The sequence below is a fragment of the Protopterus annectens genome, chromosome 1.part0 (assembly GCF_019279795.1).
Source record: "Protopterus annectens isolate FY-2018-M chromosome 1.part0, PAN1.0, whole genome shotgun sequence".
NCBI classification, from domain to species: domain Eukaryota; kingdom Metazoa; phylum Chordata; order Ceratodontiformes; family Protopteridae; genus Protopterus; species Protopterus annectens.
The window spans coordinates 384,430,557-384,457,050 of record NC_056725.1 but is presented as its reverse complement, the minus strand read 5'-3'; the positions used below and the strand labels follow the sequence as shown (position 1 = coordinate 384,457,050).

The 26,494-nt window shown below is 37.2% G+C and overlaps 1 protein-coding gene across 1 annotated transcript in view; it reads left to right on the top strand.

The window, feature by feature from the left end:
* TTC7A (tetratricopeptide repeat domain 7A) overlaps positions 1–26,494 on the top strand; it is a 2,391,665-nt gene that overhangs the window by 349,216 nt on the left and 2,015,955 nt on the right. The window contains exon 5 of the mRNA XM_044060227.1: positions 6,911–7,035. Within this exon, the coding sequence (XP_043916162.1) occupies positions 6,911–7,035 (125 nt within the window). The remainder of the gene's footprint in view (positions 1–6,910; positions 7,036–26,494) is intronic.

Here is a 26,494-nt window from a genome sequence, read left to right as displayed (position 1 = left end):
AGATAAGTGCTGTGGTGGGTGACATTTGTGGTTTCTTAACTCCATAACAATGTTTTGCTTTAAGCTTGGAGGAAGGTACAAGCTACTTGACGGATGTTTGCATACAGTCTCCCAGTGGTTCAGTCCTTTAGTTGGCCATTCGAATCAGACCCACAGGCTGTATTTGGATGGCGATTTGCGATGTTGGTCTACAGTTGTTAATTCAGTAACTTTGTTTTAGCGTGTACCTTATAGAATATATAGGTATATGTATGCTGTGAAGTGGCTTACTATGGACTGTTGAACCAACCACCACCAAAAAGGGTCCAGTTTACACATTTTTATGGCTGAAATTTCCTAACGTGGTGGTGCCATAACTCGTATAAGAATAATTCCATATTCTTTACCATTATGGACGACTGGTGTTGTCAAAAGCGCTCCAAATGGATGCACATTTATGTAAATTCCAGGGAGTTGAAAGAGTACAGTATTGAGCAATGTCTTTGTTTCTTGTTCTTGCAGACGCAATAGAAGCACTCTTAAGCTGAGTAGGTTTGGTGGTCTATGCATTCTGAGTATTATTGGTGGTTTTCTGTTTGGGACAACTAGGGTTTATATCTGCTCAGCAAACGATACTGTGCCACTTCTCAAAGTCTGATTGCATACTACTGTCAGAAGTGTAGACACCCCCCATTGAGCGTACATGTTTAGTGACTTGGGATTTGTCTCCAGTGACTGGGTGCAGAGTAACGCGGGCTAGTGTCTTTGTGCCTTTTTGTTCTTCAGATGATAAAACTCAATTTGTGAGGTCCTCTTTCATTCGCAACCTAGTAATGTTGAGGGTTCAGCAGCATATTTTTGTGAAATACGTTGTACTCTTGGTGTACAAGAATAGCGTACCACTTTTATTTATATTTGTTAACCGGGTAATATCCGACTGGACAAAAAAAGCCAATTTTCAGCGGAGACCCAGGGAGAAAAGTTCCAAAAAATTATGCACAAAGTATTTAAAATAAAAAAAATACAGTTCGGTAGAAATAGTTTAACAGGGCAAACTTTCAACTCAATACTTCACAGAACTGGAAAGAGAAATTTGAAGAAACATTTTGTAATCTCTAGTGAATTGTAACAAGTGTACATGATTAACAGCTGTTAAGATGATAGTAAAGGTTGAGTAGAGGCTGAAGAGATTATGGGTTTTTACGTGTATACAGAAGTGCTAGTTTGATGAAAAGATGGTCTGTTGAAATTAACCTCATGATGTGCACGGACAGGTCTGGTGAGTCCTGAGGTAATATTTTAGTTGTAGCTTAAATGAATGGATTGTTTGCTATGTGTTGGGATAAAAGGCTGCAGGTTTTGGAAATTTTATGATTAGAGGGAGTCTCCATAGTGATTGTGGGATTTGGTTGCCTTTAAGTTTAGTTTGTCAGATGATCTGGGAGACCTAAGATTGGTGTTGGGTTGGAAAATATCAATAAGCACAGGGCAGTTGTTGGGTTTGTCTGATGCTATGGCCAATATTTAGCTGCTTGAGAGAAGGCTGGGTAGTTCAAGCCAGTCTAATTGGTGTAGGATGGCGCAGTGATGTGTTCTATGGGGTAGACTGGTGGTGAACTTGGCTATTTTGTTGTAGCAAGACTATAGATAGTTCAGGTTGGACTTGCGCAGGTTGGTAAAGATTTGGGAGCAGTATAAAAGAGTGGCAAGTAGGTGGGTTTTAGCTGTGGATAGTCTTGCATTGTTAAGGAATGGTTTGATTCTACAGAGTGAGCAGAGTTTGATGTGGACTTTTAATTGTTAGTGATATGTGATTATCAAATTTAAACCGAGGTCATCTGTTATACCTAAAAGCTTAGTTTGAGTGACTGGTTCGATTTATTGTACTACTAGATGAGTGAATAGTGACGGGGGGTGGTACTAACTAGGTACTTTATCTGTACTGTCATATTGTACACTCTTCTAAGTAATAGAGAGACTCCTTACTGTACCTCATATTTGTACTCAAATGTTCTTAATTCTAACAGAAGGTTTAAAGTATATGTTATTAGATATTAGTTGTATATGTTGATATATTCTGATAAAGTTTTTGTTTTAGTCTTACTATAGTAGTACTGTAGAGGAGCTTTTCTCCCCGGGCCTCCACTGAAAATGGACATGTATCCAGTTGGACTAGCCCGGTTAACAAATGTAAAATAAATAAATAAATAAATAAAGATCATTAGCTTTGTTTTATTTGGGTTTAGTATTAGATGATGGGTGGTGAGAGTGTTCTGTATCTTGGAGAGATTTGTATGTGTGTTTTTTTTCCTCCTTTGAAGTTCCTGATATGAGGGGACTGAGCAGATGAGAGGCACCATCGGCATATTGAATGATAGAGAGCAGTTTAGAAGAGCCACTAAGATTACTGATAAATATGATAAAGAGTAGAAGGTCAAGGATAATAAGAGCCATGTTTGTACTATGTCTTGTTCGAAAACCATGTTGGGAGTTAGATAAGAGTTTGTTTTTGAGGAAGTGATCAAGGGGTTGTTGATGAATAGCGTTTTCTAGGATTTTGGCTAGTGGAGAGAGGATGGCAGTAGGTCGATTAGTTGGAGAGGTCTATGGAGGGTTCACCTTTGTGTAGGGGAGATCGTGTGTAATGTTTTCCAGAGAATTGGTACGTACTGCACAGAGATGGAGCAATTTTAATTAGTATAGATATAGGAGAGGAGATGGCGGCTGGTTTTAGATACTCTTTAGGGAGATGATGGGCTGCAAGACTGCTGGGTTTTAACTTGGATAGTTGTATTTTTTTATAAGGCTGGTTTGAATGGGCTTAATAGTGAAGGAGTTGGGGTTGACACTGGTAGAGGTGGGTATTTTTAGGGGAGAGTTGTGATTGTTGCTTAATAGGTAAGGTAGTATCGATTTAAAATACAGTCCATGGTACTGATGGATGGAGTGGGTGGTGAGGATTTTCCTGGTTTGAGGAGTTGATTAATGCTTTGCCAAAATTTTTGGGCATTATTTTGATACCTTTGCTGGCATGATAGGATTTTTTTTTCTTGGCTTCATTTTGAAGTTTTTCTTCTTGGCTTTATTTTGAAGTTTTGTAAGAGGTGGGGAAGTCTGTTTTTCAGTACTTTGATAATTAGAGTAGTCCGTATCCCTTTGTTTGAGGAGTAGGTAAGTATCTTTTGTTAACCAAGGCAGTTTAACTTTTATACAAATTTTCCTAATGGTAGCTAAGTTATTTAGTATGTCATGGAATGAGTTGCTTAAAATATTTTACAGCTAAGTTTAAGTGAAGGTATATTAAAGGTGACCAGTCGAATTGCTGTAGCAGTAATTTAAATATAGTAGAATTTTTCCCTAGTGTGGTCATGGTTTTATATTTTTGTAATAATCACTTTTGTGGTCATTGAAAATGACTGTTTGGATTCGTCTTGTTCTGCGGATCTTGAGTGAATGCAAGACTCCTTTATGTTAAAATGACTACATCTGTTTATATAATGTTTAATACGTTCTGCTGTACCGCCGAGGACAAAAATCATGGGAAAGTAGAATATATTTTTCTTGTGGTTACTCTGTGACTATTGATATAGTAGGGGGCTTGGGCAGGATATTCTAGGCAAGGGGTCTGCAAGCTTCACTATCAAAAGAGCCATTTTGGCCTTTCTCCTACTAAATAAAATTCATCTGGAGCCACAAAACATATCTGACCCGTAAAATGAAGATAACACAGAGTATTAATTGTTATATATAGTTATTATACCATATATAAAAGAACTAAGTTTATAAGAGCAACATTTAAACTCCATCCCTGTTTTTGTTCCTTTGTTGAGATTTTTATTGGGATCACTCAGTTGCTGTCAGAGTGTGTGTGTGTGTGTGTGTGTGTGTGTGTGTGTGTGTGTGTGTGTGTGTGTGTGTGTGTGTGTGTGTGTGTGTGTGTCATACCTTTCATCCTCTTACAGCAAGAAATCTGGACAAATGGGGGAGACAAAGGCCCAAATAAAAGGACACTTTAAATATTGCTCTTACAAATTAAAAAATTGATAGAACAACTTTTGCATTAGCACAAATTTTCTGAAGAGTATGAAGTCTGAAGCTCAAATGTCTGTCCATATTTTCTGACTTCAGCTCTAAGTAATTTGCCAGTGATTTGCCAGAAAACCTAAATTTTTTGAGGAACAGGCCAAAAGAGGCAAAAATCAGGGCATTCTGCTAAAATCTGTACAGGTGACAGGTTACTGTGTGTGTGTGTGTGTGTGTGTGGAAAATGCATGTTAACAGAAACAGTGTTAGTCAAGTAAGTTTCTAAGAGCAATATTTAAAATCTGTCCCTATTTTTCTCCTTTGTTCCCCCTTTATTTGTGGCTGTGTCCATATTTCTTGTGGTTAAGAGTTTCAGAGGTATGGTGAAGAGGTACGGAGAACTTTCAGGAGATTCTGATGCTGCCAAGGAATTGCTCAATCACTCTGTGTGTGTGTGTGTAATGCGTGGTAAAAGAAACCATGTTATTCTAGCAAGTTTCTAAGTTTATAAGAGCAATATTTAAAATCCATCACTCGATCACCGCCTTTTTTTTTTCAAAGCTACAGGGAGCCACTGCAGAGGGGTAGAAGAGCCACATGCAGATTGCAGACCCCTGTTCTAGTCGATTACATGATGCTTTGGGGAAGGTGTGTGTTGTCCTTTTTAGTGTCCTCATCTGCACTGCATACAGTATTTCTGATGGCACCTCACCTAAGTGTCATGTTTAATCATAGCCTCACCTCAGGCTTCATGCCCACTGAGTGGCGTACAGCTACAGTTATTCCACTCCACAAGGGGGATCCACCTTGGATCCTGGTAACTACCGCCCCATCAGTCTGAACTGCAAGGCCATGGAATGTATTATCATGGAACTTATAAACAAAGACATTGGCAACCTTCAAACACTGGACCCCACCCAGTTTGGGTTTGTGAAGGGCCAATCTTGTCTCCTGAACCTGATTGACATCTTCGAATCAGTCTCCAGAGCTGTGGACGAGGGTAAGGCAGTCCACACAGCCTATCTGGACCTCGCCAAGGCCTTCAACTCCATCCCCCACTCTGGAATCATAGATAAAATTACTAAGCCTGACATTAATCCCTACGTCACTCGATGGGTTGCCAACTGGCTTATTGACAGAACCCATACTGTAAAAGTAGCAGACTGCAAATCCAGCTCCAGACAAGTGACAAGTGGAGTACCTCAGGGTTCAGTCCTGGGACCACTCTTGTTTGGCATCTACTTCTCTGAAGTACAGGCCAACATTAAGGGACTCTGGTTAACAAACTTCGCAGATGACTGCAAACTGGGAGCCATTATTGAATCCCCAAATTATGTGGATATTGTACAAAAGGGCCTTACAGAAACAGATGCTTGGTGCCAGAGTCATGGGCTCAAGCTCAATGCCAAGAAATGTATAGTTATCCCCTTTCAGAAAAAAAGCATGTACCCATGAATTACCACATAGGTGGCAGTACACTAAACACTGAAAGTGTGATAAGAGACTTAGGGACACAGGTGGACAGTGGTCTCACCTTTGATAACCACATCACCACAACAGTCAGGAAATCCTATGTGGCACACCTCATCACTAAGGGCTTTTCATCCAGAAAAAGGAGGTCAATGTCCCACTGTACTCATCACTCATTAGACCCATTTTAGAATACAGTGCCCCATTTGGTATGTACCTCTCAAGACATCTGCAACAACTGGAAAGGCCGCAGAAATTCCTCACTAAAAGAATCACAGGCCTAAAGCAGATGCCCTGTGCTGACCATCTAAAACAACTCCAGCTATACTCTGTCGCATATCATCTACTCAGAGGCGATCTCTGCCTAACATACAAGGCCATGTCAAACTCAGAGCTGTTAGACATGCTACACTTAAAGAAATCTCAATCCCTCATTGCCACACGCTCCAGGGATCTAAACCTTGTCATCACAATGAACAAAACATGCTGGAGGCATAGGTTCCTGACACAAAGACTACCCAGACTCTGGAATAGACTGCCCATACATGTCAAGCAGAGTGCCTCTTTGACCCTCTTCAAAAGGAACCTTGACGATTGGATAGGAGATAGGAAATTCACCCTGGAAATCATGTCAGTCACCCTGCTAGACAGGGGTCCAGGGAAGTAAATATTGTGGGAAGAAATAGTCGGAATTGTTATGGCTAGGCTTGTATAGGCCCTAGGGCCAATAGTCTAGTACCAGCCTATGAACCTATGTTGTCCACTTCATAGGTTCATAGGTATTTACTAGGCTAACAACTACAAAGGCCTTTTTAAGCTTAGTCATGCATCCAAAATCTCTGTGTAAGCATGGGCCTGTGAGATGAACCATTTACAGGTTACTTGTTTGCATTAGAGATTTAGGTGCCAAACCAGGGATGACTTTCCGATTCCCCAAGTTGCACTTGAATTGGGTTATGGTTATTTGTAGCATGGGTCATAAGCTTGTCTAGGAACAGACTGCTTGGAAACTCATTCTTGTATGTCACTAAACCAGTTTTACTTTTTTCTTATTTTCACTGCTTCTGTTGTACGGTAATTTAGCTGTACCATAGGGCATTATGACTGGGTGACCTATCATAACCAAGTTGTTAATTGTGTTTAACAAATGGATTCAAGAAGTTTACGTCAGCAACAGAATTCATGAATCCATTTTGATAACACATTAACAAATTGTTAGGGTGTTAGACCAGTCAGAATTCTTTGTAATACATGGAGAGGTTTACCTACCCAGATTTATTACTAGTTAAACACTTTGGGCTCCTATAAAGCTTTTATCAGCTATAAAAGTCATTAGATACTTTGGGCTACAGCAAAAGTAATTTTTTATCAGTTTAATAACATGATCAATATGCTCCATGTACTGTTGTATCATTGCATTTTATGTTTTCTCTTGTAGGCATTCAGTACTGCCCAGTCACATTCAAAGAATCCCAAAAGTAATACAACAGCTCAGGAATATGAACTTGGCTTTTTCTTGGAAGCAGCACTACAGAGTGCCTATGTTGCTCATTTTAAAAGGGGGTAGGTTACACTTTTTTAAATACTTTTCCTTTCTTTTTTTATTGTTTTCACGTATATCTGTTGTGAAAGTCTGTTGTAGGTTTGTATATCTAGGATCTTAAGCAATAAGCTGTTACCGTAACCAACACCTGTATCATTCTAAATGTCTTAAAAGGTGTTGATACCATTCCTGCGAACCTCATTTTTTTTGGTTTGTTTTTTTTTCAGGTAGGGCATTACAATATGAAAGTATCCCTGTATGGATTATGTTAGTTATATTTAGAAATTTCCACTTCTGTTGCTATAATATATGTAGGAATAATAAAGTCAGTTAGACGCATGCTGTTTGCTAGCATACATATATTAAAGGGTTAAACTGTTCTCAGCTGAAAAGCAAGGAAAAAAATCAAATAAAAATAATGGCATTCATGCAATGTAACATGATGTCTGGTACAACTTGAGAAACTGACAAAAGTAAGCTAAATGTTCAGTGTTTAATGCAAGCTTCAAGGTTTACTGATAAGAACCCAGGTGCAAGGAAGAAACCAAGTTGGAGGCAAAGAGCAACTTACTGAACTGTTACGTAATTTACCTTGAAACAAGAAAATAAAGGAGCTTATTAACAGACTGCATAACATCATTGAAAGACTGCATGTTCAGACAGAAACATTCTCAAACAGTAAAGACTCCCTAAGTGACTTTGAGAGTTTCCAAAAGACCTCTTTCATAAAAATGCATATATGTGAGATGTAATCTGATTTCTTGGGAGATCTGCTGAGATCTGTTAAAGCTGTTTCATGGAGAACATTATTCATGTTGTATTGAAAAGAAACTTGAAAACAGTAAGCCCTGCAAGCTGTACAGTGTTGTTGTACATTTCATTTGTTATATAAATAAGTTACTTTATTAGTTTCTGCACAATATACTGCTGAGAAGGTAAATACTCTGCAAAGTTTATGTGCACTAACCAGACTTTTATTTTACAAGGCACTAAAACCAGACACCAACACAGAGCTGTATTTTGGCAGCTTCAGTAAGGTAAGGTAAAATAAGACAAGACTGTTGGTGACATTTTAATCTTTTATTTTAAATAACTATTCAATGGCAAGCCTAGCCTGTATCCGAACACAGGGAGAGTAAGTAGTGCCTGTGCCTTGCATAAGGTCACTTTAGTAAAAGCGCAGTAACTAACATTTATGTACGTGACTGAGTCCAGAATAGGAGCACTTCAATTTCCACAGTTTGCAACAGTATAGTTCCTCAGATGTCTGAATCCAGAGAAAGGACTGCCATGCAGGAAGTAAGCAGTGCCATATATTCTCCAGGGTGGTGAAGACTTCAAGTTCGGATTTGACACTGCCAAATTCATATCACCAGTTTTTCAAGTAACTACAAAGGTTTTCCAACCATCTATGGTGCTCGGAACTGGCCAGCTGAATTCAACATGGACACTGGTAAAAAAAATGTTTTTACTTGACAGCATGAATGCCATTAAGGATAGTAAAGGTAGTAGACACAGTATGACTATTAATGTGTCAATTTTAGATAGACTAGAGAAGTTGTGTAAACAGCATATTAGCAAGTGTAAAACCTTATTAGGGCAAGTTGACCATCGGGAAATATGTAAATGCATTACGTTTGACTGGTCTCTTAAACAGCAACATGATTGGTATGACAGTAAATGTTTATTGTGCTAGTCATATAAACCTGCTTTCTGTGTGCAATGTCATAATGGTAAACAACCAGATAAGGGTCATATACTTGCATTATGGCCTGTTACCATGTGTAAAATGTTAATTTCAGCGTTACAAAAGCAGTTAAGTCAGTTATTGACAGAATTTTCTATACATCTTGTTAGACAAAAGTGTCATAAAACCACTACACAGTACAACACCGATAAGAACAGATATGAGGTTCATGGTGAACTGAGAGAAAGATTTAATAAACTTCTAAGAGACAGAGTGTGTTCAAAAAGTTTAGACAACACATGCAAACACTTTTTCAGAAGTGCATAAGAGCTTTCAAGTCAGCAAAACAGAATACTGAGACATATTATTCAGCCCATGCAGAATCACAAGACAGAAAGAATCTGGTTAGTAAAGAGTTAAAGCAACAGCAGTTTACTACACTAATAAAAAATAATGTACGGCATACTGTTCTACATTTAGAAAATGGTTAAGTGTACACAGCAGAATCTAATGTAGCTTTCATTCAGTTAAAGCAAGACACATCGGTTAAACAGTAATGTAAAATGTATGACACTGTTCTGATAGCTAAATAATCATTTTAAATAACAGAACAGTTCTAAGGCATATAAATAAAATGAGAGTAGCTAAACACAGTAAAGACATCAGGTCACAAGACTGGCATGCATGTATTTTCTTTTCACCTAAAGTGCACCTGTTTAAAATGCACAAAAGCAAAAGGCAGACAACAGCAAATGTAAATAATGTAAATATATCTGTTTTAAGCATGTGTTAGTTAAGACAATGTCTATTTTGTTTCTTACAATATTTTTGTAATTGTATAATAGCATCAAAAATAGCAGAAACTCCAGTAAAAACAGTATTCAAAAGCAGCCTTAGTAATATAAAATTGTATTGAGTACATAATACTACAAATAAAACCCAAGTTTAAAATTTATGCATAGATAGGCAAATTACAAATACTTATTATAGTTCTAAGTGTTTTACAACTGTATTCTAATATCAAGTTGCAAGTGTATTAGCAAATGACTGAAGGTAAAGTAAAGTGCTGAAGGGGTTAAGAGATGTATTATAGTTTTACAGAGTCTGAAATGCGCAAAAAGAAATTTTGTTTCATGTGAGCTCGAATCTTCCAGGCTGGAATGGGTAGTTACAAGAAATGTATGAGATAAAATGTTACTGGTACTGAAATTTATAAGGTCAAGAAACCAAGACTGGTTGCCATGCCAGGTTGCCTTGTGTTTTTCTAAAAGATTGTTGTTACTAAAACATAATTGTTGAGTATTCACATGTGACACTAAGCAAAAAGCAAGAAAGTCTACAGAAATCCTGCTTGATAATTGTAATAAAACATCACAGTTGTGCATACATGTCATTAATAATCTGTTTGCAGGTAAATGCTAAAAGTAAAAAAAAACTCAGTTACTCTACGTACAGACAGTAAATGGGCAATGGTATGCAGTTAAAATAAATTATGATGGTCCCTTGCCAAATAGCAGTAAATGTCTTCAAAATGGGTAAAGGCAATTCCTACTAAAACTGTGATAGCACAGGCAAAAGCAGAAGCTTTATAAAAAATATTTTCTTTTATTGGGGATGGCCAAAAATTATGAGATCAGACAATGGTCCACAGGTTGTTAGTAACCTAATAAAGAAAATGTGTAAAACCAAAGTGTCACAGTCTGATTAACAGCCAAAGAGCAGGAATACATTAAATTATCACAGCATAAAGTAAATAAACAATACTACAATAAAATGTTGTTTACTATAGGGGGAAACAGTTTTCAGTTTTACACTAACTGTATAAACAGTACTGAAGAAGAGACTAAAATAAAGGTATAAGTAAAAACATTGGTCTGTGTTAATAATTCAGTAATTAAAAGACAAACATGCCTTTTTATTGTCATTAAGTGATTAGGGTACCATCAACATGTATGGTAGTGAGACAAAAATAATGTTTCAGTAATGTTTAATTAGCAGGCTTCAATTAAATATTAAGTTTGTAAACTAGACTTGAGTGTGTACATCACAGCCATATATGTACAAATACAAAAACATTCTGTACAAGCAAGCGTTTGCTGTACAGTAAATGGTTTAATATGTAAACAGCTTTCTTCAGTGTATAAACCATGTTTTGTATCTGTGTAAATTGACAATTTTGCATTCAAGTTTTAAACTGTTCACAGAAATTACTACTCAGTTCATTTATATTTATAGTAACAAGTCAAAGCTTGACATTTATGACGTGTTTTTATTCAAAAAACAAGATTGCAATGCCTTTGCAATAAAATTCACAAGACTTGTAAATGTAAAGTCGCTGTATAGAGCATCACTGTATAGAGTCATATTCAGCAATTGCAAAATACAGCTCATAACTGATAAAACATTTTTACAGGATGGTCTTCAACAGAAAAAAAGTTGTTAAATAGTTCATCCAGTTCTAGTAGTAATGCTTGTTATCATTGTGTTGACAATATAAAACTGTTAACTTGCTCCATCAAAAGAAATCTAAAGGTTTTGTTTCCTAATCTGTTTCACGTAAATCATAATACCAAAGAGTATATACCAATGTAAACAGTTTTGTATTTAAAAAAGAACAGAGGGAATTGTTAGATATATTTAGAAATGTACACTTCTGTTGCTATAACATATGTAGGAGTAATGCAGTCAGACGCATGCTGTTTGCTAGCATACGTATATGAAAGGGTTAAACTGTTCTCGGCTGAAAAGCAAGGAAAAAATCAAATAAATAAAAATAATGGCATTCATGCAATGTAACAGGATGTCCGGTACAACTTGAGAAACTGACAAAAATAAGCTGAATGTTCAGTGTTTAATGCAAGCTTCAAGGTTTACAGATAATATTTGGACATAATATTTGGAGGTGTTATTAAGTGCGATGTCTGGATGTGGTGGAAAGACTGGTGGTAAGGCCCGTGCAAAGGCTAAGACTCGTTCATCATGAGCTGGACTGCAGTTCCCGGTGGGTCGTGTCCATAGACTGCTCAGAAAGGGCAATTACATGGAATGGGTTGGGGCTGGAGCACCTGTCTATTTGGCAGCGGTACTTGAATATCTAACTGCAGAAATTCTAGAGTTGGCTGGTAATGCAGCTCGCGATAATAAGAAAAATCGCATTATTACTAGGCATCTGCAATTGGCTGTCCGAAATGATGACATGGGTCCAGGGAAGTAAATAGTGTGGGAAGAAATAGCCAGGGAATTGTTATGGCTAGGCTTAGGCCTTAGGGCTGATAGCCTAGTACCAACCTATGAAGATAAGAACCCAGGTGCGAGGAAGAAATAAAGTTGGAGACAAAGTACAACTTAGTGAACTCTTACGTAATTCACCTTGAAACAAGAACACAATGGAGCTTATTAACAGACTGCATAAACATCATTGGAAGACTGCTTTGAAACAGGAAAGACTCCCTAAAAAGTTTAGTTAGCAGACTGCATGACATCATCGAAAGACTGCATGTTCACAAAGAAACATTCTCAAACAGCAAAGACTCCCTAAGTGAGTTTGAGAGTTCCCAAAAGACTGCTTTCATAAAAATGTATATATGTGAGATGTAATCTGATTTCTCAGGAGATCTACTGAGATCTGTTAAAGCTGTTTCATGGAGAACATCATTCATGTTGTATTGAAAAGAAACTTGAAAACAGTAAGTCCTGCAAGCTGTACAGTGTTGTTGTACGTCTCGTTTCTTATATAAATAAGTTACTTTATTAGTTTATGCACAATGTACTGCTGAGAAGGCTAATAATCTGCAAAGTTTATGTGCAGTAACCAAACTTTTATTTTACAAGGCACTAAAACCAGGCACCAACACAGAGCTGTATTTTGGCAGCTTCAGTAAGATAAGACAAGACTGTCGGTGACATTTTAATCTTTCATTCATAAATAACTCTTCAGATTCATGTCACTACCAAAATTTCTGAAAAAAACCCTTAAACAAACAAAAAAAAGTGTTTTTGCAGGGGGGGACAACACCCTATGGACCTCCAAGGGCGGAGACCCCATACACCTTCCTTATATATACCAGGTCTAAGAGCATAAAGTACAGCCTCAAAGAATGCTGAAAGTCATTTGCAGCCATTAGTATTAGAATGAATGGCATTTAAAAAGAATGTGTTTGGCACATTGACAGTTTCCACTCGTGTTGCTGCCCAAGAGACAGACCTGTTATTCCCATATGGTAGATTCAGTGGCTTTATTGTTGCCTCCTTCCAGTCCTCATTAGTATCCATTGCTTCTATAGTTTCCCTAATGAAACTTAACAGAAATAAAATGTATTCTGCCATATTTTACACCGTCAAGTGGTTAGGCCTGCAACAGCATGCATTCTGTGATCTGTGTTCTCCTATCTTAAAGTTACTGCGTACCACAGTAGATGCCCAAAGCGGTTGGTCTATACAGCTCTTCACCTATAGGACACCATGAAGAGTCTGTGCTGCTGTTCACAGCTCCATTCATTGGTGAGTATGAGATGGAAACAGTCAGCATGTATTTCGGAAGTGGGGGAATCCCACATAGATGCAGGGAGAACAAGCATACTCAAAAAGACATTGGTCAGAGGTCAGGATCGAACCTTGTACTTTGTGCATATGGGAGGCAAAGACCTTAACCATTATGCTAACAGCTATGTAATCACCACAAATATGATCAGCCATTCAGATGTTCACATGGCAAAATGTTCCATTTTTTCCTATATAGATATACTTGTTCCTGGTGACTGAATGGCAGATGAATAATTGCAACACCTTTCAGAAACTAACCCATCTCCAGAAATCTTTTGGAGCAAGTCACGACATTGCTTCATAAAGAGGCCGTGATGCCTCTTTTCTTTGTAGAAAGGCAGTGGGTTTACTCTCATATTTTCCTTGTTTCTTGGGGATAGGAAGCTGCCATCTCATTATATCATCTTGGGCCTCACTTTCTTTAACAAGCAGAGCCAGTACATCAAATTTTAGATGGTTGACTATCAAGATGGTCATGATTCTGCTTTTGTGAGGTGTCTAGATTGTATCAAGTAATGTCATGGGTGCCTTCTGCACATCAGTATGTGGGATACTCACAGGACAAAATACGATACTGCCAGTGCTCCATGTGGAAAAACTGTGGTCAGACTCATTCATAATATTAGTTCAGGCAGATAATGGCAGACCAACCAGATGCAGCTGGCAACAACAATGCTATGCTGGACATAATATCTTTGAAGTTGCTTTTCAAAAATGATAGCAAAATACTTAATTTTTAAAATTCAGTCACTGTTATGCAATGATGGAAGTTGTCCACCATGACTGTGCATCAATAACCCATACAGCAACAGCAGCAATTACCATAAGGTTTTTAATATCAGTGTGATGGGACCCCCCAGCTAACATGGGACCTTAGGCAAATTCTGAAGGAGCGCTGTGTTAGACCCAGCTTTGCCCATATTAGCTAACCACCTCCTTAAGTAATTGCAGCCTGGTATGATATACCAGCACCTCAAGGAATTTACATTTTAAGTGAATGTAGACAGCATGTTGGGAGATCAACATACTGCAAGCTGATTGCATTCTGCCTGAGTTTGTTACTTAATTGTATGGACATAGCTCCCAACCTTCCATCTTCAAAATGTGGAACACTTCCTCTCATAATGTGGAACAAATGGGCAAAATGTGGAGCACTTGCTAATAGCTTGCTAACAGCTTCAACTTAGAATCTCACTGGATTGTTAAAATGTGCTATCTTATTCTTGTAAACCATTCTTTTGGTGAATTACTATTATTTAATATAATTTATTCTGGGTATCAGTTAAAACAAGTATTTGACACCGAATGTCTGACAGACCCTTTCAATGTGGAACTGAGAAGAACACAAACTTTTTCAGACTCAAATGAGAAATGTTCCTCATAATGAGGTACACTTGAAAGGCTACGTGTATGATCACTACTTCCTTGGGAATGGCATTATGTTAAATGAACTGGTATTTTTCACACAGATTTAGCCTATGGCTCAGCGTGTGTGTGTGTGTGTGTGTGTGTGTGTGTGTGTGTGTGTGTGTGTGTGTGTGTGTGTGTGTGTGCAATGCTCACAGTTATGGCATTACTTTAATAAAACTGCAGTAAAGTTTTATTAACAAAATTAGGGACCGTTATGGTCATTTTTTTGTGAATTATCTGCAAGTGATCTATGACTGCATTACTAAATGTACTTAAACTTTTTAATAAATGAACACAGTTTAAGGTTGTTGGCTAGATTAGCTGGCATATCATATAACGATTAACCCTGTTGAAGGTTGTGTGTCAGGGCTGGCAACTCAGCACGTAAAAATCTACTGCCAATCATTAGCCGACCAGAGTTCCACTGTGGCGACCCCTAACCGGGAAAAGCCAAAAGACGCAACAACTTGTGGAGTCATGTGTCTCATTCTGACTGAATGTTATTGGATATTAAGATATTATCTGAATTCATGTTTTTGTTGTTGGGCTAGTCACCTTTTTGATTGGTGCACACTGTTACACAATGTTGTGTGAACTGAGGTATGTTTATGTTATGCTAGACTTGTATTTTTTTTTTTTTATTCACGATGCTTGCTTCAACTCTGACTTGTGTTGTAGCAAACAAAGTCCTTAGATCATTCTACCTATCTGGTTAATAAACAAACATATTTTACTGAAAGAAAATGAAAAGTACAGCCAGTCCTGCTTTAAAATAGTGGTAATAGTAATTTACAGTACTGGTGCAAGAAAGAGTTCAGGGTATATGAGACTTGGTGTATTCTTATATCACACATCCTTGGATAAACATGTGAAATAAACTGAAGATAACTTAGGAAAGTATCATGTTTGAAAATCTAGCCTTCCTAAACGTATGCCAATGATTCTGAAACACAACACATATCTCATGTCAGTATCTTTGTTTATTTTAAAGAAAATGTAATAATTATCCACCTATAGATATTTATCCTTAATTTATTTGTTATTTATTGATTAGCATCTGTTTACCAGGATAGTCTGACTGGGCACAAGGCCCATTTTCAGAAGAGGCTTGGGAAGAAAAGAACTGCACAAAATACATACATTAAGTTTACAAAATGTTACAGTAAGAAAGAGGAGTACAAGTCTAATAAAACCATTATAAACAACTGTCAGTTAATGGTTAGAAGACAAAATGTGTATGTTACAGCAATGAGTAAGTAGGCTTTCCTATTAAACCAAAAGAGAAAAGAAATAAAATATCTTGAACATTAAAAACAGCTAAGCAGAGCTATTGCAGTACAGAGATATCTTATTTGCTTTGTGTATGTTACACACATGGCTAAAGGCTTTACATCAGCAACAAGAGAGAAGAGAGTAAAGTATGGGTGAATAATTATTATACCATGACCCCCCATTAATATTCCAAAACGTGCACGCTGATTGGCCAGCATGCACATTGTAAATCGACTTATACTAATGGAAAAAGGTCCGGTCGCCCGGACTTTTTCCATTAGTATAAGTCTCTTTTAAAACACTGTCTCGCTATGTTAAAAGAGTTTAACATAGTGACACAGGTTTAAAAAAAGCAACGGAGATCTCTGTTGCTTTTTTTAAAGCTGTCTCGCTATGTTAAACTCCTTTAACATAGCGACACAGTGTAAAACGCAATGGAGATCTTGCTTTCTCCGTTGCTTTTTTTTAAACCTGTCTCGCTATGTTAAATGGGTTTAACATAGCGAGACAGCTTTAAAATAAGCAATGGACATCTCCGTTGCTTATTTTAAAGCTGTCTCGCTATGTTAAACCCATTTAACATAGCGAACAGTAAAAGCAATGGAGATCTTGCTTTCTCCATTGCTTTTGGCCACAACTCTGATGTACTGCGTGAGGCATCGCAGTACATCAGAACTGCCGCGGATACCAGACAGCTGCGGAAGGGCAGCAAAGAGGCATTATACAATGCCATTATTTAAGAAAAGTAATTATTTATTTTCTTAAATAATGTCATAGTATAATAGCAATAACCCACTTCTGGGTGTGGGTAATGCGGATTTACCCACGGTTGTCTTTGTTTGGTCCCTCAGGACCAAACCACGCCAACCATGGGTAAATCCCGCATTACCCACACCCAGGCGTGGGTTATTGCTATAACAGCACATAAGTAGAACAACCACAATACTGACTATTATTAACATTGCTTTTTATTTTTAGGCTTATTTATAGCATTCAGGGATGAGTGATATGGCTGCTGTAGGTGGGGTAAAAGGGATACAAGGAGTAGTTTAAAGGTACAGAAGAACGGTGGTAAATAGATGGCGGACTAATAAATTGTAAGAAGAATAGATGTGAAGTACAATCGAATAACCTTTAATAAATGCAGATATTCTGAGCTGAAGGATGGAAGAGCTTAGTGAAGTCAGTTTGATGAGGTGTGTGGGAGAGATGGTTTAATGGGGTTAAGAGAAATGTATGGGAGGGGTGGCTAGAGAAGATTTGAAGATAAAAGGCTGGTAGCCAGAAGAGGGTAGGATAAAGAATGTCCATAATTATTTTGTGTGGGTGGTTATCTATAGTATTTGGAGGATGAGGAATAGAGGGTCTTAAGGAGTTGAGATATTACCCTGGTGAATGACATAGATATGACTGTTTCCATCAGGCATTGTTTTAGACGTTGTTTCAAGGTTAAGAGGTTTTGGGTTTGTTTTAGGGTGAGTGGGATGGAGTTCCAGGTTTTGGATGCATAGGAGTAGAAAGAGTCTCCTGAAGAGCTATTAGATTTTGTGACTAGTAATAGATTTTTGTCTGTGGAGACGTTTATCTTGGTGGAGTAGTGATGAATTATGTTGATGATGCTGGTACATTTACATGATTTGTAGATTAGTTTGCATGTAATGCTTAGTTGAGAGAAGATTAGAGTATGTTGCAGTTCAGTCCACTGAAACTGCTTTAGAGCTAAGCAGTTGTATGCTCTGTATTGGACCTTAGCAGCTAATTTTGCTGTTTTGTTTTAGCTTTCTTTAAGTAGGTGGTATTGAGTGGCTTGCAGATTTATGAAATACAGAGCACCATATAGAAGGGTGGGGAGCAGGTAAGTTGTGGCAATTGTTTTCTTGTTGTCCTATATAAGGCTTCTTTTTGTATTTATTTATATATTTATTTTAGGTGGAAGTCAAGTTTTTGTCATTTATAATTTCCAGTGGTGTAGCTAGGGCAGGGTAAGGGGCAACTGCCTCTGCACAAAGTATTCGGGGTGCAATCGGCCATCAACCAATCCCAATATTTCTTTAATCCAGTATCAGCTTTTAAAAGACAGTATTGCATTTCTGGTCAAACCTCAGTGCTCTAGGGTATACACTGTAGCAGCTGTTTGCAGGGTATAAACTGTAGCAATTATTTGCTACATTTTAAAAGAATAAATTATTATTTTTGTAAATAAAATATGTTTGAGAGTTATGGGCAGGGCTCAGAAATGGGACTTGAATGGCTGGGGCAGGAGTGAGGAGGGGGTTGTCATGCACATCTGGCCACCTGGTTGGTGTGCCAGTAGAAAGAACGTCCTTTTTTTTTTTTGTTACACTTGAAAGAGGTTATGCCATAGAGACTCTTCTGATGAGAACAGTTGTGGTAAGTTGAACTAGTTTAGCCTTTTTGGGTTTATGTGCAACTGTCAGCCAAGGAGCCAATTTTCAATAGATAGAAGGGATTCTGGTGTTGTTTGCTGTAGTTTTACCAGGTTCTTGGCAGAGCATATTAGAGTTGAGTCATCTCTATGCTGGATGACCGTAGCATGTTTACTTGCAGGGTGGAGGTTGTTTATAAATACATTTAAATGAACTGGTCTCAGAATAGACCTTGGAAGACACTCACTGTGACATATTTTATGGTCCGTTGTCTGCCATACTTGTTAAACCAAGAGAGACTGATGGGCCTATTCCTAAAGAAGAGAGCCTTTTGGCAGACATTGCTGGGGTACAGTATTAAAGGCCTTAGATAGGTCTAAGAATACAGATATGAGGCTGCAATCATTTCTGCTTTAGTTAACGGTGGTGAAGTTAAGAAGTACAGACTTAATACTGTGATGTGAAAGAAATCCACACTGTGTTGGAGAGCGAAGTTTATTCTAGAGAAAAAGTTAAGTTGCTGGGTTTGGATACATTTTTTTACTACTTTTACACCTTTATGCGGTGGTAATATGTAAGATTTTTTTCAGAGCTCTGCAACATAGCTTTTTCTGATTGATCAGCTGATTAGTATGGAAACAGGATAGGCTATGGCATTGGCTGCTGGTAGGTTGTCTATGGCAAGAGTTATGTGGTTGAGGAGAATATTGGAGGTAGGCGTGGGCTAGAAACACAGTCTATTGCTCTGTTGAGCAGGTTCAGTGAATGGGGGAAGATTAGGGGAGGTGTTTTTAGTAGAGAGGCTTCAGTGTTGATGAATAGTGAGTTTAATTGATTGGCAATGCTTTGAGAGTGATTTCTTACAGAGGGAGATGGTTGAGTGGACTGACCTGGGTGAATCAGCTGATTAACAGAAGACCAGAATAGGTTACTATTAAGTAGGTAGAAGTTTGTGTAACAGATTTTTTTTATGCCGAATTTGAGTTTGCTTTTATCTAAGTTTCTCATCTGTTTATATTTCAGTAGGTTTGCTTCAGTTTTGTTCTTTTTCAAGTAGTATCAAGCCCCGTCCTTTTGATTCATTGCTTGTTTAGTTTGTCATGAGAACCATTGAGCTGGATCATATTTTACTCTTTTTAGTTCTGATAGGGACCAGTTCTTTTAGAATATTTATAAAAGTGGTGTTGAGCAAGGACACTTAAATCTAGTTGGAGGGTATTTAAAGAGCTCCACTTGACTGATTTTAAGTTAGAATTTAGTGTCTGTTTGAAAAGTGGATAGGTTACGTCAGAGCTGGATCATGATCAAGTGGGTTTCTAGGCAGGGTAATGGATCAGAGCTCCCCCCAGACAACACCCGCCCAACCATTCCAGTATCCCATTACTTGGCTATTTCTCCCCAGTTTCCATAAACAGTGCTCAAACCTGTCAGTGTGCATAATGTTTTCTTCTTTACTTCTACAATGTTTAGTCATTTAAAACTTTTATTTCAAAGTTTATAGCACAAACACTGCTAGCCATTTGCTAAACAAGACTATACCGTCTCACAATGAAAACAGACTTGGCATAAACAGTAAGCTTCTCTGCCCTTGAAACTAACATTCATTGAAATGGCATTGAAACTGACATTCAAAGAAAATGCATCTGGCCAGTGGCAGATTAAGTTTATCTTCAGGCTGTTTTCAAACCATAGGCCCTTTGCACACATTGTTTGGACCATGCATACATGCATGTATTTATTCTTTGACGCACTGTCATGATTGTATTAAATTATATTACTTGTATAATACAGCACCACTTGTTAGACTGTTTAAAATTTGTAGGTTTGAACATTTTTCAGTAAGCAATGAAATAAAACATATGAACCAATAAGGACAAAACTACCCATTACAGAACAGTTCAATCACAAAAGGCCACTCAAACTTTTGTCATTATAATCCACCAATATCAGTCAGTATACACAATCTCTGCAGAAGTAAAAGTAATCTGAATAATTCCACATCAGAGAGATTTATAACTAATAAAGGGGTTGCTCCTTGCAAACAACTTTACATTTCAGTGTTTCGTGTCCAAATTCAGTGCCTGCTGCCCTTGAAGAACAAACTGCTCATGTTACATTAAAAATAATTGATAAACTGGTAATATTGCAATAGAGAATGGCTGCCAAACCAGCAAGAGATTCATAGTTATTGGTATCCCATCCAAAGAAGGACACACTTAGAAGTGCAGCACCACATCACCCCTTAAAGGAAGCACTTCAATATAAGCACTCTGCACATGGTGTGGGAGTATTACCTACAGCCTTTTGAACCAAAGGCACATATTCTACCTGTTGTGCTACTAACACAGCTTTTAAAGTTTATAGCACAAACACTGATGATGACCATTTGCTAAACAAAACAGTTATACATTGAAAACAGACAGCATGAACAACAGTAAACGTCTCTTCCCTTGAAACTCAGCATTCCTTGAAAATTCACAGAAAGTCAACATTCCTTGAAAAATACACTGGAGCTAAACATTATAAATGAGCAAAACCTTAACATTCTTTAAACATGCACTGAAACTTATTAGTCCTTGAAATGCATTTGCTGATGCAATTTGGCAGTTAGTGTAGAGGATTCAGGCTCTAAGGTCCTGTACTGAAGGTACAGGGTTTGAGCCTGAATGAGTTACTAACCTGTCATCCCTAACTGAGGCCACACACACACACACACACACACACACACACACACACACACACACACACACACACACACACACACACACACACACTCTTTCACTAACCTACTACTCCATGAAAAACCCATTCTCAGTGTTCATCTGAACTGGCAACAGCATAACGCCCAATGCTTGTTTCTTAAAAATCACACTCTGTTTAGATGTGGGTACAACATACTAAATATGCACATACAGATGCTACTAAGGATGCAATATTTCTGCATTCTTAAAGAAGAAATGTAAGTTGTCATGGCAGCTTCAGCCCCTTTGGCCAGTGGGTAGTAAACTGGCTAATTTGCCTAGTGCTTGATCTGGCTCTGGGTTACATACATGATTGTATCAATGGAATTTGTGGATTGTGATATGATCTCTGATAGCAAAAGTGGGGAGATGGTCACTTAAGGTGTCAGGAAGTGAGCCTGTGAAAATTATATTGCTTGAGGTGTTAGTCTGGATCCAGTCTAAAGTAGGTGTTCTGTTACGGTTTTTGTTGTATCTAGTTGGCGTGGAGATTAAATTGATAGAAGCCAAAGAGGATGATGGCATTTTGGGTAGAGTCATTTGTTATGGTTTGCCACTCAGTGTTGAAAATTCTTACTATTAAAGTTTTCCGATGGGTGGAATTTGAGAGCTAAGAAAATAGTTTTTCATCTATATCGTTATTAATTGATATGTAAATCCCTACTATGTTTATTATCTTTCATTTTTTGATTTTCAGTGCTGATATGAGAACTTCAATATTTTTATTCTAGTGGGATTAATGGAATGGAGAGAGAGAGAGAGATTAATAGTGTTTTTATAAAATATTACCACTCTGCCTGCCCTATTGTTTTTCCTGTCTGATCTGATGACTTTGTATCCAGGTAGGAGAATTTCTTAATCTTTTTTATCTTGTTTAACTAATAACAGCCAAGTTTCTGCAGTAACTTCCTACTGATGCCTCTAGGCATCAAATATTGCTTGTTCATATAATAATTTCAAAACCATGCTGCACACAAGGTATCAGAAGATTTCATCTTAAAGCTTACATGATGGCAAACACAACTGCATTGATATTTGTCTAATGCAGAAAAGAGATAATGAATATTATTTGTACAATGTTTATTTGTATTGTAATAATTTTCATATTTCTCTAAATATCTTAGCATTCAGTTAACACAGACAGACCTGCATAGCCTCATATGAAAGCTCACACCTGTATGAAGAATATCCTGCTAGCAGTATGTGTCTTGATTGAATGGTTACTGAGATATCATAAACTGTTTATACAACATTACAAAATTAATATATACTGCCTTTATTTTGGCTTTTAAAATCCAGTTTAAAACATCAAACTGAATGAACTTATCCTCAAAAGTTTGGCATTTACAGTTTCTAGTAACACTTATGGTTCCAGAGATATGAATATTTGTTTGATCTGTAAGGTGATAACTTCATTTTTTAAAGGCTCAAGCCAAACCCAATGGGAGATGTACTGGAAGGAATAAATTACACCATATTTCTTCAACTATAATGACATTTATTGGACATAATTCTGAAAAACAACTTCATTTTATTTGACAAGAACTATTATGTCCAAACTGAAGGTGTGGCTAATGGTTCAGCGTGTGGGGGCATGTATGCCAATATTGTAATGTTACAATGGGAGAAAAAACATCTTATTAAATCCCCATTTTTTCCCATTCTATCACATGTACACGTTTTTTGGACGACATTTTTATTCTTTGGGATGGTCCTAAACAGCAGATTGACCAATTTCTGGAATATATTAATAGTTCAACTTCTTTTTTAAGATTCACACACACCATCAGTGAGACACAAATGGTCTATTTAGATGTACTACTTAAAAAAGACATAGTCAACAAGAGATTCACATCTGCGATCTACCGCAAAAGTACATACTCTAACAATTTCTTACATTTTACCAGCTGCCACCCTTTTACACAGAAAAGGGGCATCTTGAAAGGCCAATTTGTTAGAGCTGCCAGAATGACCTCACTAAAAGGGGCCTTTTTGGATGAATGTGACAACTTGTATAATACGTTTCTCAGAAGAGGTTATCCACAAAACCTAGTTGACAACATTAAAAATGAAGTCCTGGTTAAACGAGAGAGTGGCTACTTTATTCCCCTCCTGGACACAGAAGTGCCCTCTAGCGACCATTCAATCCCTTATTCCACCATGAGTGTAATGACTGAATCTACCTCAAATGTAGTTGTCTCAACGACAGAGACAAATAATACTAGCTTGTTTAAATCTTATTTTCTTACTACCTTTTCAGTTGATGCCTACTCTATTAAGAACATCCTAGAAAAGAACTGGAAACTGTTAACAAATTAAACAGATTTGAGAACCATTTTGGGGAATAAAGCCACTTGTGTTTTCTGTAAAGGGCAAAACATGAAATCCCTACTAGAACACCAAGAGAAACCACATAAGGCAGGCTATATGCACAAGTGTGATTCATGTAAGTGTTGCCCCTACATATTAGAGGGAAACGAAACCACTGTAAACGGCATGAAATTAAGGATTAAGGACAAATTCAACTGTAATTCCGAGAAGGTAGTTTATTGTGCCCTCTGTGAGTTTTGCCCATGTTTTTACATTGGCAAAACGTAGCGGAAACTAAAAAGTAGAATAGGGGAACACCTTCGAAACATTAGAGTCCATTGTGTAGTCAATGCTCTGGCAAAATACATTGACCACAAATTCAAGTTTGTTGTGTTGGACACAATATCTCCTTCATTAAGAGGAGGAGCCTGGCCTTACCTGTTAGAAAAAGCCAAATTATTTGGCAGATAAGGCTAGATTCCACACACTGGCCAGGCTTAAATGATCACTTATCTATATCTATATCTAGCCTTCTAAAGCTTAAGGCGTTCAATAGATAAGACATCCCTTTGTTCCCAAATGTGGACGTCCATTGCTTTATAACAATTCATGTGACTATGAACCTAGAATTAACTTAGAGTACATGCACACACAAGTTTACATCTTGACCCACTGACTTAAACACAGTGCTTTTAGCACAGTTTTTTATTTTATTTTTTTATTTTCAGTCTTGCCCATTTCAGTATGATGACATACTTTAGAGATGTGAAAGTAAATTAGTTAGAATCGAATGGGTATGATAAATGTTGATACATTTTTAATTTGGTCTTTTTTTACATAGGAACCTGTATGTTATGAGTGCTTAACTTCATGCCCTTTGAAGCACCCGTATAATCATATGTTTATATTTATGCAATGTTTAATATGTTCTAATATGCCTTTATTATATGTTTTTAAACACTACACTAGTAATTTGTTTACACTGTGCAACAACATATAACATTTTTACATTTGATATCCAGGACCATAGCCTTTGGTTAAATGTATGATTTCCCTTTAAGTTTGCAAAGAGGAAATGATGTAATATGCCTTGCTTTATTTAAATGCAGCTTTAGCTCTTTTTAGCTTGTCTGATGAAGTTCCTGTATTGTTTTAAACTTGGAACGAAAGCGCTTACATGCTTTCACTACTGTTTTGAATAAAACGTTTGCCTGCAACTGGTACGAGCCATCTTTTTGGATTCATCAATATTCTAAGAAAATTGACAATAACATCTTGAACAGCAATCTACTATTAGCTTTATGTGAATAATGCAGTTGCCCAATATGTCATCTCAATGGTAGAGTCCAAGGCCCCTGCTGAAAATGCACCTATGAGACTGAGGATGTATGAGCATTATTCAGGCTTCTTCTTTTATATATATTGTTATTAATTAATTTTTACAACCAAGTGTAGATGCCCCTAATTTTGGTCCCAGGCAGGCAGGGCAGTAGTGCGTGGAGTCAACATTTACTGAGATGTTTGGGTTCCTTGTTCACATTGTCTTCCTTATAAGATTTGAGTCTGCATTTATTCACTGTTAGTCACAGATATTTCCTGCTATAGAATTTCTGTACTGCCATGGAATGTTGATTATTTATGCCTGTTTTACTGTAGTCAGTGCGAGGCCAGCATAAAATGTTATGTATATATCATGAGGTTCTGTTTTTATTGAGTGCATGGTTTCTTCAGATACATATTATGTTTTTATGAGATCAGTCTTCAAAACTGCTGCATATATAGCAGTTATGTGTATGTTCATAAAATGAGACTGATGCTGAGAGTTTCACCTTAGTGTTTCAGATATTCGTATAACTTTCAGTTTCTCACAAATATTTAAAGTGTTCTGTCATAATTTGCATATACGTCATGGCACTTACATACATACATACATACATACAAATGTTTCAAGCATGGGCATTAATGCCGTTCTAGCTTGCCAATATACCAAAACACTTGTTCCCGTAATAAATGTCCAGGCTTAAAAATATCTAAACTAGTACTTGCTTTAATGTAATTTGGTAGTCTGTTCCAAGCATCGGCTACTCTGTCAGAGAACCAATTAGTACAGTTCTCATTCCTATAGAATCTTCTACATAGGTTATCTGACGATTCTCTAGTACTTTTTGATAACCCCAAACATTCCCAGAGGTAGTTGTCCATAAATGCCTTATATACCTGAATAAGATCTCCTCTTAAATATCTGTAAGAGATGCTGTACAAGTTCAGATATATTAGTCTTTCATAATAACTTAGATTTTCACATCCATGGATGCCCTTGGTATATTTCTGCTGTAGTCTTCCCAGTTTATTTATGCTTGTTTTCCGATAGGGTTTACATATTGTTATTCCATACTCAAGTTTGGGTCTAATGTAATTAACAAACAATTACTTCATTATTTGTTTGATTTCCTAGACTTTATAATTCTTTTTATGCAACCTATACTTCTATAACTATCATTAGCCAATTGGTTGATATGATTAGAAAAAAAACTCGTAGCTGAATCTACCCATATACTCAGGTCCTTAAATGAGTCTACAGTTTCAATCACTGTGTGCTGTATTAAATATTCACCTTTCAGTTTATGTCTCCCAAATGTCATATGCTTAGTTTTTGATGTATTTATCAACATTTTATTATCCTGTGCCCGAATGGTCAATTTAGTAAAATTATTTTGCAGATCATGCCTTATCTGTAACACATGTAATCAGTTTACCCAATTTCAGTTCATCTGCATATATACTATAGAACACATCAAATGAAAAAGTTAGGTCTGAAAGATACAGTCTAAACAAGTAAGGGCCTAGGACAGAGCCCTGTGGGACACCTGGACTATAATCAAGGATTTCACCTGTCCAGTTGGTGTGTAATACTTGCCATGTCCAATTTGTAAGCCATGCAGCTATCCATGTTATCAACAGTACATCAACACCTAGTTGTACTAATTTATTGATCAGTGTTTCGTGTATGACCCTGTCAAATGCTGTCGTTAAATCTATATAAATCACATCACAGCACAATTTTTCATTCATAGCTGTTACTATATTGTTATAGAACATCATGCACTTTGTAATTTAAGTACCACAATGT